This window comes from Peromyscus maniculatus, chromosome 10 (genome assembly GCF_049852395.1).
Source record: "Peromyscus maniculatus bairdii isolate BWxNUB_F1_BW_parent chromosome 10, HU_Pman_BW_mat_3.1, whole genome shotgun sequence".
Taxonomy (NCBI): Eukaryota; Metazoa; Chordata; class Mammalia; order Rodentia; family Cricetidae; genus Peromyscus; species Peromyscus maniculatus.
In genome coordinates this window covers 76,580,154-76,594,164 of record NC_134861.1, presented here as the reverse complement: position 1 = coordinate 76,594,164, position 14,011 = coordinate 76,580,154, and the positions used below count along the sequence as shown (strand labels likewise).

The window sequence follows — 14,011 nt, the reverse complement described above, 5'->3', positions numbered from 1 at the left end:
ATGAAAATGAAGTACTGTGTACAATGCCAAATTTCAATTAGAGAGAATATGTTTTCATCTTTTACACTTCTGAAAGTAAGCCTTAATCTCCCTTTCATGTCTACTTACAGAGAGATTATTTTGGAAACTTAAGCACTGTTGCAAGCAAGAAGAGAGACCTCAATTGGCAACAGTCAGCTGGTTCTAAGCAACAGATCAGTATTTCTCTACTTTGTGTCTTAAAACCATGTTCACTCATAAGATAATCATTAAAAGATGGGCTTGCATTGCTCAGTCCTTGAACTCCACTGTTACAACATAGGCTTGATATATAGACATGTTTGAAGAGGTATTCAGTCAGTATTTGTTGAAAGAAATGAATGATGGTGGCACCTGGACTCATCGGAGAACATTGATGATCCTTAAAGAGAAGGGAAATTATTGAACATGGGGGAAATGGGGCTGAGAGTAAAGCTAAGTGTACCAAGAGCTAAGCATGGTAGAGGAAGAAGGAAAACAGCATGCAATGCCCAGAGAGGCAACTGAGCTAAGGCTGCTTTCGAGTAACAACCAGTGCCAGCAGCCCAGTCCAGAGGCAATGTGGATGGGAAATTCAGGCAATAAAGGAATGCAGAAGCCAAGTGAGCGGATGGTAAATTGGGGAAGTTCGCCTTACTTAGCCATTTCTCTGAGGTTAAAGATAGCCATTCTGTTAAGAAAAGCCTGGTTCGAGAGTGAAATCATGGGGATAATTTGGCACCATTATGGAATTCCAAGCCACAGGGTGGGACGGCACTGACTCTCTGAAGACAGTGAAAATAATCTGGCTGCACTAAGCATATTAACCTGACTGGTTGTGATATACTTAGAGTTTACTGTAGATAACCCTCACTATTAAAAACATTTGACACATATTCCATTTGGTTTGATAGACATACTGTGATCATAATCCTTATTTCTTATTGTTAGCAAGGGTTCTGACATTTTATAAAGCATCTCTACTTTAGTGGAACTATCATAATTTCCCCCAAAATGAAGTAATTTGGTCTCTAGAACTAAAGCAACTTGATTCTCTTGATTCTCATTTTTTTCAGCCCTATGGAGTCCTAGGAAGGACTGCTGTGAGAACTGTTTAGCAATACCCTAGCACTCTCTAACTGCCTACTCACTGGTTACCTCTAGCAACGGCCAACTGAGAGTCAGAGGAAACCTTTCCATCTCCTCCCTACCACCTCACTTCCTGCCCAGCCTTTAAGTAGACAATGGGCTCTGGTTCTGGCACCAGAGACCCCTTTCTGCAGTCCCCTGAAAGCCTAGACTGTCTTTAAGTCACCCACTCCTTATTCTGTTTCGTCCTCTGGTCAACCACACACCTAGTACTGAAATAAATACCTTCACTAAGACATAGCTGGTATCTACTGAAGCCAGAGTGTAAAATCAACTTCATGTGACTCCACATAACCACTAAGTTATCCCCTTTGATGAATGGGAGAGCCCAGTAAGGCATAATAAGGAAAAATGTGGGAGGATTCTAAAATTATAAATATGCATTTCCCATAGATATTTACTTAAAAGCAGCTTCCATATCACTGGCTGTTCTATTTTGCATTACTTTCTGTTCTATCAGAAGTAGCAAAGCAATCAGCTTAGTAAGAAGCAAATACATTTATAATGTGCCCTTACTAAGGACTACATCATATTGAGTTTCCCTCCCAGTCTTTGATTGTAAATTGATATGATTACTTGGAGGACAACAGAATGATGGCTAGATTATAGGTTTTTCTTGAAAGGTAGAAACCAATCACATTCACATTATTGGCAGTATTTGGACCTTGGACAATGATTCAAAATAACAAAGCCTTAAATATTAAAGCAACTAAGTTAAATTAATAAACACACAACAGAATTAGAAGTATTTAATTAAAATACTTAAATAGTTACTAAAGAAAAATTTTGTCTTTTTAAAGATAAAAAAATTTAAATGGAAACTCACTACATTTATTTACTCATTAATACAACTCATATATTAATAGGCAATTTGCTGTTTTGGTGCCATATCCATATGTACAGAAGTTGGTTACACTAAATACTAATTTTACTTGTATCTTTTTTGCTGAGGCTATTATTAATATGGTCTTAAAGATAATGAATTAGAATGACTTATACATACAAGAACATGTAGAATATTATCCAGTCATTGCATGGAAGGTAAAGTACAAGGACACAATTACACACACACACACACACACACACACACACACACACACACACACACTGTAACCATAGCAAATGTCTATGATTTCCACGTTGTTCATCTCTGGCTTCATCTCTTTTTATTGTTTATGCTGGTCCTATATTTTCTATCTACCATATATAGTCATTCTGTTAGACTTACCTCTTAGGGTCTTCTCTAGAAAAGCTTGCTGGAAGACACCTATGCTGGATCAGTAAAGCATTAGCCCCTTCATTAGCCCCTTCACAGCAGAATATTAAATACTTAACCTGGCATCTATCAAGATAGCTCAGCATGAAAAGGTATCTACTACAAAGTCTAATGACATAAGTTGATCCTTGGGGTTCATAAAGTATAAAGAAAAAAACTTTTTAAAAGATGACCTCCAAGTGTGGGCAACAGCATGCACTAAGACACACACATATGCACAATAATTATGGGAATAATTTAATAATGCTTTTAGTGCTCAATTTTCTTTGCTAAACTAACCACTTTGTTAGGGAATCTTGGCATCATTATTTGACTAAACTCCTCAGGGACAAAATCTTTCTTTCTTTTTTTTTTCTTGGTACTGAGGATAGAACCCAGGATCTTCACTTACGTGAGCCCTTTGTGAAACAAACATTTTCTTTTGTTTTCTAAGTTAAGCAGTCCCAGTGTTTATCTAATTATCTGCTATGCAGTGAGTTTTCAAGAAAGGAAAGATGGGAAAAATGGGACATCTCCCAAACAAATAATAGAATATATTTTGGGAGAACTTCCTTGCACATATGAAGCAACCAGACAAAAGTAGGAGAGACAGTTTAGAAGGAGGACACCGAAGAGAGTCTTGTCCATAGGCAGCTCTTCTTTTAAACAGAATGCCAGGATTCCCATTGATGATTTATAATTTCGACATATAAACTTTAGTTATAATCATTGATTTATCTTCAAAATCTTTATAGATTATTGTTAGATCTAAGACACTGATAAAAAATTCTTTGTGCTAGAAAAAAGCTACAGCTAGTAAGAAAAAATTGGGAAAAATGGGCAATTTGTCAGTCACCAAACTATTTTGGGAAACTAATATTTACATGTTCCTTGCTTTTATTAAAAATCTTTCACTTAAATTAATAAGGTCATACTGATAGACAAGGGTTTCTTGTATTTATTCTTCTAGTGATGAACAATAATGCTTTTTGAGGAGCCATTTGACCTAATTTGCTTTTCAATTATTTTAGTGCATGTTTATTGAATGTCTACTATATGTGTGAAAGGAACTGAGATATTGGAAACTAGAATAGGTTTCAATATTTTTTAATCTTTCAGAAATTAAAAACACTGGCTAATGTCAGTACAGAAAGTTAATATGAAATCACTCAATAATATAGTAAAAACAATGCATGTATATATTAAAACATGCGTGAATGTGAACATTACTTGCAAAGAATATTTAATTACATAAATGTATTCAGTTATTTGAATATAAAAAGCTAGAACTTTAATGCTAAAAGTATAATGCACTTTTCTTACTGTTAAAGGGACAAAACTAAAAATTATGTAGTAAATTATAAAATAATAATTTTCCAATAATAATCATTATTCCTGTCTCTTCATAAGGATGTTACCTACATCCATATTAGGATGGCTAATGTGAACAGTGGGAAAGTCTTAAGATCTATAGATTGCTTTAATCAAATACTCTTATGTAGGAGTTCTCCAAATTATATACTTCCTCCTTTAATTTCTTAAAAAAATAAAAACACTGCAAGAGACTACAAGAATATGTAATATATACTTTATATTTCTGAAAGGAAGAAACAAAGAGCTGAGGAGAAAAACAAGATCGTGAGGGGAGACAAGCACCTCTGATGGGTAATGTACATGAAATTGTATGCCTCGGAAGAAACTCCATTTGTCAGTAGGACACAAAGGAAAGATTCTCTCCTCAGAACACTCAGAATAGGAGGTTCATTGTTTTATTGTTTTCTCCCTTACATGAGTGGTCCCTGTGACTTGGCTAAATGAAGGCAGCTCCACTTGAAGATGCCACAATTACATTTTCGATTCAGGTCAGAAGGGGTGGGAGCTGGAGAGGAAGGGACACAGGAGATCAAAAATGAAGTGTTGGTAAATGGCGAGGTTTAACCCTCTGAGTATTTGGGTCATTTCGCGGGAAGAAAATACCTGCTAAGGAGGAAAATCAGACCTTAAAAGAAAACGCACAGTATAAAAGCCACAATGGAACTAAGGTGTCACAAGAACAGAGAAAGGTATTGATTCACCTGCCCCAAATTTCATTAGAAACAGGGTACCTGTGAACATAGACAAGAAAAGACAGAATGAGTTAAGAGGATTTAGTAAAAGTTAAATATAACTTTAGTGAATGTGGGGGTGGGGGGGAATGAGTACAAAGCACCCGAAGAAGCAATCTCAGTAGGTCACTGCGGTTACTAAATTTTCTGTCCCCACCCCACCATGGCATCTTCAAAAGCAAGTGACATTCAATTAATTAGTTTATATAAGATTATTGTATCTATTCATTGACTCCTTGAATTCTGTTAAAAATATTCTATGAGGTTCTGTGAACAGATTTCTGTAGCAGAGCACTGATTATGGTCAGGGAACTGGGGTGGTCATCAATTTTGTAAACATTGCTTGGTTAGTTCATTTTTCTTAAGTAATATGATAGACAAAGCTAAATTTTAATCCACATTACCTCTAATATGCTTTATTCTTATTAATAAACTTTCCTGTATATTTCTGCCAACCATGGAAATTGCGTTACTATAAAAATAAACATTGTGTGCTATAAAGAGTTGATTCAACTGTTGCACTTTCAGAAGACCTGATGTCAGTTCCCATATCAATTGTTTCACACCGGCCTGTCATCTCAGCCTCGAAGAATCTGACATCTTCTTATGACCTCGACAAGCACACCCACACATGTGACATACACACACGTGGACATGAATAAAAATAAACCTTTTGAAAAAAATCAATATTGCAGGACCAGCAAGAGGGCTGAGTGAGTCTGGCTGCCTGCTGCCATGCCTGATGACCTGAGTTTAATCCTGGGAACCACATGGTGAATGACAAAAATAGACTCCCACAAATATTCCGTTGATCTCCACACATACACTTTCGTGTGCGTGTGGGGACACACACACACACACACACACACACACACACACACACACACACACACATAAATGAATAAATGTTAAAAAAAAATCAATAATTGCTTGTGAATTGCAATAGAGTTTCCTAGTTAGTTTCTCTAAATTTGGCACAAGATAGAGGAACCTCATTTGACCAAATGCTTCTGTCAGATTTTGTGTAGGGAAGTTTGTAGGACACTTTCTTGATTAATGATTGATGTGGGAGGGTCCAGGACTACTATGGACATGCAACTCCTGGGCAGTTGGTCCTGGATAAGGACCAACTATTCTCTATGGCTTAGCCAGAAACAGAGAATAACCCAGTTAGTGGTGTTCCTCTATGACTTCTTTAGTTCCTACCTCCAGGTTCCTGCCTTGAATTCCTGCCCTTACATCCCTTCTTTATGGACTGTAAGCTACAAAATTATATAAATCCTGTCATCTCTAAGTTGCTATTAGTCATGGTGTTCATCACAGCATTTGAAAATTAACACACCATTAATGTGTCCAATTTATAAGAAGCAAATTTTTGTAGCTACAAAGTATACCATGTTTATCACTTAATGATGATACATCCTGACAAATTTATCATTAGATGATCTGCAATTATGTAAATGTCACTGAGTAAACTTGCAGAAACCTTGATAGTAGAACCTATGATGCCCCTATATTCTATCGACTATATATCTAAGACTACACACGTGTAACATGTACTAAGTAACGTTTGCAGTTGTAGTAAAAGGGTATTTGTGTATCTCAATACATATAACCACAGCAAAGGTACAGAAAAATGTACTGGGCAAGTGGGACTGACTATGCAGCTCCATTGTGGCATTATGGGACCAAAGTCATATCTGTAATTTTATCATTCATAGAGTTTCATGAAGCAGCACAGATGTAGATTCCACATTATATAGCTTGTGGTCTTTGTGTGTGTGTGTGTGTGTGTGTGTGTGTGTGTGTGTGTGTGTTGCAATGGCACTCATGGACATGAGTGTATGTGTATATGAGGTATATGTAGACATGTGTATAAATGTGTGTGTGTATATCAGAGGATAACCCTGATTCTTGTTTCTCAGGTGCCATCTTTTTTGACAAGTTGCTTCCTTAGCCCAGAACTTGCTTCAAAGTCTAGGATCCCAGGATCTGCCTATCTCTATCTGCCTGACCAGCACTGGGTTGCAAGCACAAGCAGATTGAACTCAGGTCCTCAGGTTTAGAAATAAAGAATTCTACAGATTGGGCTATCCTCACAGCCTCTATCTTATGGGCTTCAACTTAGAATGGAACTGGAAATATCCATTTATTTAACCAACAGGCTATGGCATTACATGAATTGTTTGTTTAACTGTTAAATGAAAAATTTCAACAAAGTTTGAACCATAAATCTCAAGTATCCCTAATGCAAAACCTCAGCAAATTTCCAAGTTTTCTCTAATGCAAACAACTAAAAAACAGCTTCCTAATTCACTATAGATCAGAAGCTCATTAAAAGTTACAGGTAGCATTTTTAATGACACAGACTATTTATACCTTACAGTTTTATGAAGTGTTTGGAAAAATGAGCTTGCAGTAGTTTCATGACTCTAAGGAATGCAAACTCTTTAATACAAAGCTAAGAGTTTGAGAAGACAGTATTGGATCTGGAGAACACCCGGTTGTACTACCTGGCATTATCAAGTAGGAAGGAATGAAAATCAAATAACTTATGAAAAAAATCAACAAAAAAAAATCTATGGGGCTAAATATCACAGCTCCCTGAGAGTGGGTACTGGAGGCAGATCATGCCTTAGCTCTGAATTTCTCTAGTTTCATTACACACAGGGCATGTATCTAACATGCTGAGTGTTAAGGTTCCTTTGCAGTAAAATGGTGATGTTCATAATTCCTAGGGAAGTTCTTGTGAGAGTCAGTATGCTAATGTATGTAAACCTTTAACCTATGGAAATAATAGCATGTGATGGCATCAATAAATCTTACTAAGTGACTCTTTCCAGCACTGGGACAAACATGTATCTCATGCTTAAGGAAAAGATTTGGGAGTTGATTTAGATTAGGACTTATTAAGATATCACGGGAGCGCTTTGGGGGAAATCTTTAACATGTTAATGCTTATATGGACTGAGAAATTAGCTACTTTAAAAGTAATCAGTTTGTGTTATAAATCTATGATGCCTTATCTCACTGTCTTGTTAAAGAAATGCAACTTGCCCACAAGCCTTGATACATGGGCTGGTTTATGGTTTAGAACTCTTTTCTTGAGAGAAGGTTTTGCTGTGGATATTGTTCTGTATAAATAAAACATTGATTGGCCAGTGGCCAGGCAGGAAGTATAAGTAGGACAAGGAGAGAGGAGAATTCTGGGAAGTGGAAGGTGGAGGAAGGAGACACTGCCAGCCGCCGCCATGACAAGCAACATGTGAAGATGCTGGTAAGCCATGACCCACGTGGAAAGGCATAGATTTATAAAAATGGATTAATTTAAGATATAAGAACAATTAGCAAGAAGCCTGCCATGGCCATACAGTTTGTAAGCAATATAAGTCTCTGTGTTTACTTGGTTGGGTCTGAGCAGCTGTGGGACTGACGGGTGACAGATTTGTCCTGACTGTAGGCCAGGCAGGAAAACTCTAGCTATAGGGTTTCATGTATCTTAGGCTGGCCCTGAACTTGCTATAGACTAAAGGGTCCCCTTGAACTTCAGATTTCCCTGTTTCCATCGTTAGTGTTTGTATTATATATATGGACCACAGTGCATATTTTATGATGTTCTAGGTATTGAACTCATGGCTTTGTGCATTCCCAGCAAGCACTCTATCAGATGAGCAGTAACCCAGATCCAGTTTCTGCCTTGAGTGATTTTCCTTCTAAAATTATATTAAGTGTATTAAATGCATTTCAAATCTGCATAACTCTTTAAAACAAATATACTGAAGATAATTTAAACACGATTCAGATATACACAACAAATTCATTTAGTATAAAGTAACTAGCAGGTATGTCTAATTTTCTAATTCTTCATTAGGAAAACAACCAGATGAATAACATACTAAGATATTTTTATGACAGAGAGAAAATTTTATAATTATTAGACTCCAAATATAGATATTAAAAATCATGTTTTCCGTTGTTGAAAATTTATAAGAGAAAAGACATGTGTGGTAAAGCACATCCTTTTATGCAAAAGAGTGTGAGCAACTTCTTATTTATGTTGAAGTGATGTCTGCAAAGAACATTTCAGAATGAATCTGGCAGAGTCTGTTAGAGTTGTGATCCTCATAGAAAGCTGATGAAATACAGGAGATTAAAGAGATAACTGTGAACTGTTTCATTTTTTTAATTATGAAAAAAAAACAATCTGACAATTTATCTCTGCTTTCATGTTTCAAATGATGAAAATCAGAACATTAATATAGGTATTCTACAGCTATTTTAGTAATAAAATCTTGCCTATTGTATATTTTTTCATAAAATGCCTTTCTAGAAATGCATTCTCCACACTTCACAAAGACATCATTATGCAAACAATGTAGAACTGTCTCAGTTCAAAGATGGTTTATGCCTTTCATTTCCTAAAATATCACTGGTCAACAAAAAATGGTCAGTGGGAGCTTTATACTTTTCACAGAGGCTCCTGTAGAGATAATAATGTATGAAACACACTTGAGAGTTCAATTAAATCTATACACTTAAATGCATTTTTCAGAACAAAGAATGTAAGTACATGAAATTTCTTGAATTCTCACTACTCAGTCATGCTATAATGACTCAAAATGAAATTTTATCTTGCTTCATTATTATTTTTAAATTATAATTCATTTCTTGTTGGCCAAAATTTTCTCTATTTTTGAAGCGTGCGCACTTCCAGCTCATGAGTCATGTGCTGTTTCTTGAAATAAGCATGGATGAGCAAGCTCAGAGCTGTCTCTTGGCACGGGAAGCCTGCTGATCCCCAGATATTTTTCTCCTTCTAAGACATCAAAGGAAGTTGGAACCCGGGATTTGTTTATGATCCCAGGTGTTCTCTGTCTCTGGGATGAACTGAATATCTAATATGAGACTACAGGATTTCCTGTGTGATTTTTCACTATGAAATCCCATGAATAATTAACCAGTAAGGGGAAAAAAATTCTTTTTTGTTGGTGAATCTTCCTTTGGGATAAGAAGTCAGAAAATGCTCCATTTTAGATTATTTCATTCTTCATTAATCCTGAAGAAAGAAAAACACACATTCCTGCTCTATATCATGGCTGATCTAAAGGCTTTTCGGGAGTGTATAAAAATACTCTGATGTGTTCCTTAATCCATAGCCTCCTGTTACTCTCCAGTCTGAACCTCATGAATGGATATGCATCTGATTTTCAAAAGGTTGGCAGTACATAAAACGTAGATATTATTTAATCACACTGAAAAAAATGTTTTGATACTATTATGCACGTAAGTGTATAAAATTTAATATCAGTTTCTACTTGCTCAATTTTGGAGAGACTCAGAGGGGATATACATGCCCCTCTTTGCTTTTCTATGCATTGCATGTTCTTGCATTAAAAACATTGTTAATACTGTCATTCATGTACACAAATACATCATCTCAAAATTGGATACTGTAGGGATATGTGATGTGGGAGCGGTCTAAGACCTGGAAATCTCAAATCTGTTGCCTTCTTTATATTTATGCAGATATTTTATGCCCTCCCAGAGAATTTGTCAGTACATGTAAATCAAAGAGTAATATCATTTTTAAAAAAGTATAGGAATATACATACTATAAGGGACACATTCATACTGCACTTCAAGGTATTTATAAGTTCCTGGACATGGATCTGGAAAAACATCAGGACCTGCCACCACAGCACACTGGGTTCTGTTATTGCATCTGAAATCAAAAGAAATAAAGAAATAGTAAATTTATGCAAGCTTAAATCATCATGAACACCAACACTGACATTATTGTACTTCCAGTTATGTATAATTATAGAAGATTTTGCTGACTTAGGACTTTAGATTTATTAAAGGAGTATGTTCAGTGTTCTTTAAAAATTAAAACACAAACATCTATTTGTGTATTTTGCGCATAGTAATTTATATTTGCTTGAATAGGACATAAGTTTTAGGTAGCAGTTAAATATTGCTGGCAATGTCATCCATAGAACAATGGAAATGTGAATACTTAGTAGGATTAATTAAGAGGAAAGACCAACTATCATTTCTAAAACTATATTTAACAGAATATAACAAAATATTTCTCTTAGACAGTTGTAAGATAAAGTCAATGGATAGGATAAAATTCATTTTAAATGAGTTAAAAGTTATACTTAAAACCCTTTTCAATCCTTAAGAATTCAGAAAAAAACTTAGTATTTAAGCATCAAGGAGATGGTTTAGCTGGTTTTAGAATTGATTTTGATCTTTAACATTCATCAGGTAGAGGGAGAAAACCCATTCCTGCAAGACCTTGGCATGTGCAGCCAGCCACCTGTAAGCGCACACACACAAATAAATGTAAAATGTCTTAAATTGATCACTGAAATATAGAAATACATTTATTTTGCATATTTGATATTAACCACATAAGTAACACCATTTTAAAGGACAGATTCTCCATGTTTCTCTTATTCCATCTAATAATGACACCAACCTTATAGATTACATGTCATTTAAGTCAGTACTATATAATTCAAAAGAGTAGCTTTACATTTCTGAATGGAATGAAAGCATACTACTATTATAACAGAAATACAAATTTGGGAGCTTTCACAGTAAATGGATTAAACCGATTTGGGATGATTTATCCTTGAGGGAAAAAAATACATATAATTAGATTCAATCGCCTCTGAAAAAGAATCTAGCTGACAGTGGCCTCATCACTGTACATTTTACTCAGAAACAACTTCCTAGGTTCGGTAATTTATCCATTAGTAAACTATGGTTAATGGGTTCACAGACCCATAATATGGACATGTATGGGATGATGACATCAAGTCTTCTGTTTTGTTCTGCTTACTGATTCCAGATATGGAAGACAACGTTAGCCCCACTTCAGGACAGCTTTTCCTATCCCGTTCTTAAAGTTTTTCCTCCCTGATGCAATCCATGCCTCAGAAGACTTCTGGGACCTTGACACTTATATGAAAATCCAAGTGCAGGATTCAGTTTGATTGAGAGAAAAACATGTATCTACGTGAAGCTAACATTTCTCAGGTTTAATGAGGGTTTTATTTAGTTCCAAATTAAGATGCAGTTATTATTGAATGGCTAAAGCTGAAATTGTATTTTATGTTATAAATGAAAGATTAATACAACTGGAAAAGACCATACTAATCCTAGCACTTAACCCAAAAGGTTTACAGAAACTAATGGTCTTCCCTGGATATCTGACATTTGCTCTCTTGACCAGGCTACCCTATTTTAATATTAAGGGAAATGTGATGGTTCTTGAAAACACGGGACAAGTGCACAGTGTGCTGTAGGATCCTCATGGAAAACAACACTGCTACCCTGTCACAATGAAAATCCAATCACAGAATATAGCACGTTAAATTACATGATGATTGTAGCTAAAACAACACCATGTTCACATAGCACACAAATTACACGCGGCTTGTGCATCCATACCGAAGGACATTTAAACAGCCTTCATTTGTAATTTTAGTTCCCCTTGTATTTTACTTCGTGAGCCTCTAAGATGGGCTTGCAACTAATGAAACAGTACATATGACGGAGCTCAAAATCCAAAAATGTCCTATGATGATATATGCACCGTGTCTTGTGCAAAACAGCATTACCTTATAATATCTACTCTTAGAATTATTTACTATTTCAGGACAAAGTACTCAAAACAGCAAAGGAAGAAAAGCATGTCCAGTTCTTTAGAATGTTCTCCTTATCTAAGATACATTATAATCTTTGTATAAGATACACCATAATCATAGAACTGAGTGTTTAAAGGTTTAGAAGACATGCTAGATTTGGAAAACAAAATTTAAGGGAATCTTTCCTCTTAGTTTTCTCATAGTGCTTCAGTTACTGCGAATCAAAGGGAAAATAGTTTCAACATTAACTCAAAAGTTTTTGAACAATTCATATGTTTACAGTAATTTAAAATCATAAGTGCAATCATTTAATATACTATACACAAAGTGGGAAATAAAATAATACAGTGTTCTTATGTGCCAAACTTGGATGTTTTATTGTTTATTTTAATATAAATACTTAGATGTTTCATTTGTTTTTAATATAAATTTAAAAATTATTTCCAGTATCCTTTAAAGCTTATACTACAGATATTTTAAAATTCACAATAAAGAACAAAAATGATTGAAATAATATGTTCAAATACACTTAACCCACAAATAAAAACAAAACACTATAATCTTGAAATATCTGAAGGATTATTTACATCAATATTATTTGCAGTATTGTTTTCATTAGATATTTTATGTGAAAACCACCTCTACTCTAACATGATTGTCATCAGAAGCTGACCGATAAATGTCAGGGAGAATTCTGAAAGATAAAAAGAAATTAAAAATCCACCAAAACAAAACCAACCAACTAAACAAACAACAAACCAAATACAACCCCAAACTCCTGAGATTGGAGTTTCAGCAAACTATAATGGGGTTGTTATTTTATTATATCACAGGGTTGGTGAGCCTATTACAACAACGTATTAGGTATAGTTTGGGTTGTTGTTTTTGCTGGTATATTATCATTACCCTGAGTCAGTAGTTCCTAGAGAGGATTCTCCTCAGGTAAATGGGCACATTTGACATAAACAAACAATGCAAGCAGTGTGACACAAAGCATCATATGAGCTCTCTGGCTTGAGGCTAGAAACAACAGAAGAAAACACTGCCACAAAAGGCATGGAGTTTCACCCATAGAACCTCAATAACATGGCTTTCTAAACGACCAGAACAAGGACTATGAGAAACACTAACGTGAATGAGCAAAACCACACGGGTCCCACTTCTCGACAGAGAACACCAGGCAACTCAGAAAAGCACGAGTTCTGGAGAAATATTCTTCCTGAAGGTTGTGCAAACTAGTTGGATATCCAATACCAAGAGGTCAGCCTTGAATTCATACACATCCAAGCTGAGGGAGACCTGCCCCCATTGCTCCCCCCCCCCCCCGCAGGGTACTGTTGAGCAGGGAGAAGTGAGAAATAGTTAGACAGAAATACAGAGGGGGAGAGACAGATAGGAACACAGGATAGCCTCGGGAGGGCTTGGGTGAAAAACCACCAGCCCCTTCTCTCTCTTCTAAAGGGATATTTATAAAAATAACAAGGGTGGAGCAAAAGGCCTCCACCTAGCACGGCCAAGTGCAGACCCTTCCAAACACCTGGTAATCACACACGTGGTCAATCCATCCCCTTATGCAGCCCTGCTATGTAAAGCAAGCTCAGATCTCACTAGGAAACCTCTGTGGACTCCCACCCCAAGCAAAACTAAACAGACTCAGCAGGTATCATTTATATACATATTGTTGTGTGTATGTATTGACAATAACAATTACATTTTTTAAAAAAAAGGTCATGAATTTGAGAGGGAGCAGATGAGTTACATGGGAGACTCTGGACGGAAGAAAGAGATGGGGGAATGATATCACTACATATTAGTTAAAATAATCAAGAACAACTCTAAATGTAGAT

At 35.8% G+C, this 14,011-nt stretch overlaps 1 protein-coding gene across 21 annotated transcripts in view; it reads right to left on the bottom strand.

Annotated features, from left to right (window-relative positions):
- Window positions 1-14,011, bottom strand: part of Adgrl3 (adhesion G protein-coupled receptor L3) — a 747,948-nt gene that overhangs the window by 326,625 nt on the left and 407,312 nt on the right. For all 21 annotated transcript variants that reach the window (XM_076546498.1, XM_076546504.1, XM_076546503.1 and 18 more), the window contains one exon: window positions 10,119-10,228. In XM_076546498.1, coding sequence (XP_076402613.1) covers window positions 10,119-10,228 — 110 coding nt within the window. The remainder of the gene's footprint in view (window positions 1-10,118; window positions 10,229-14,011) is intronic.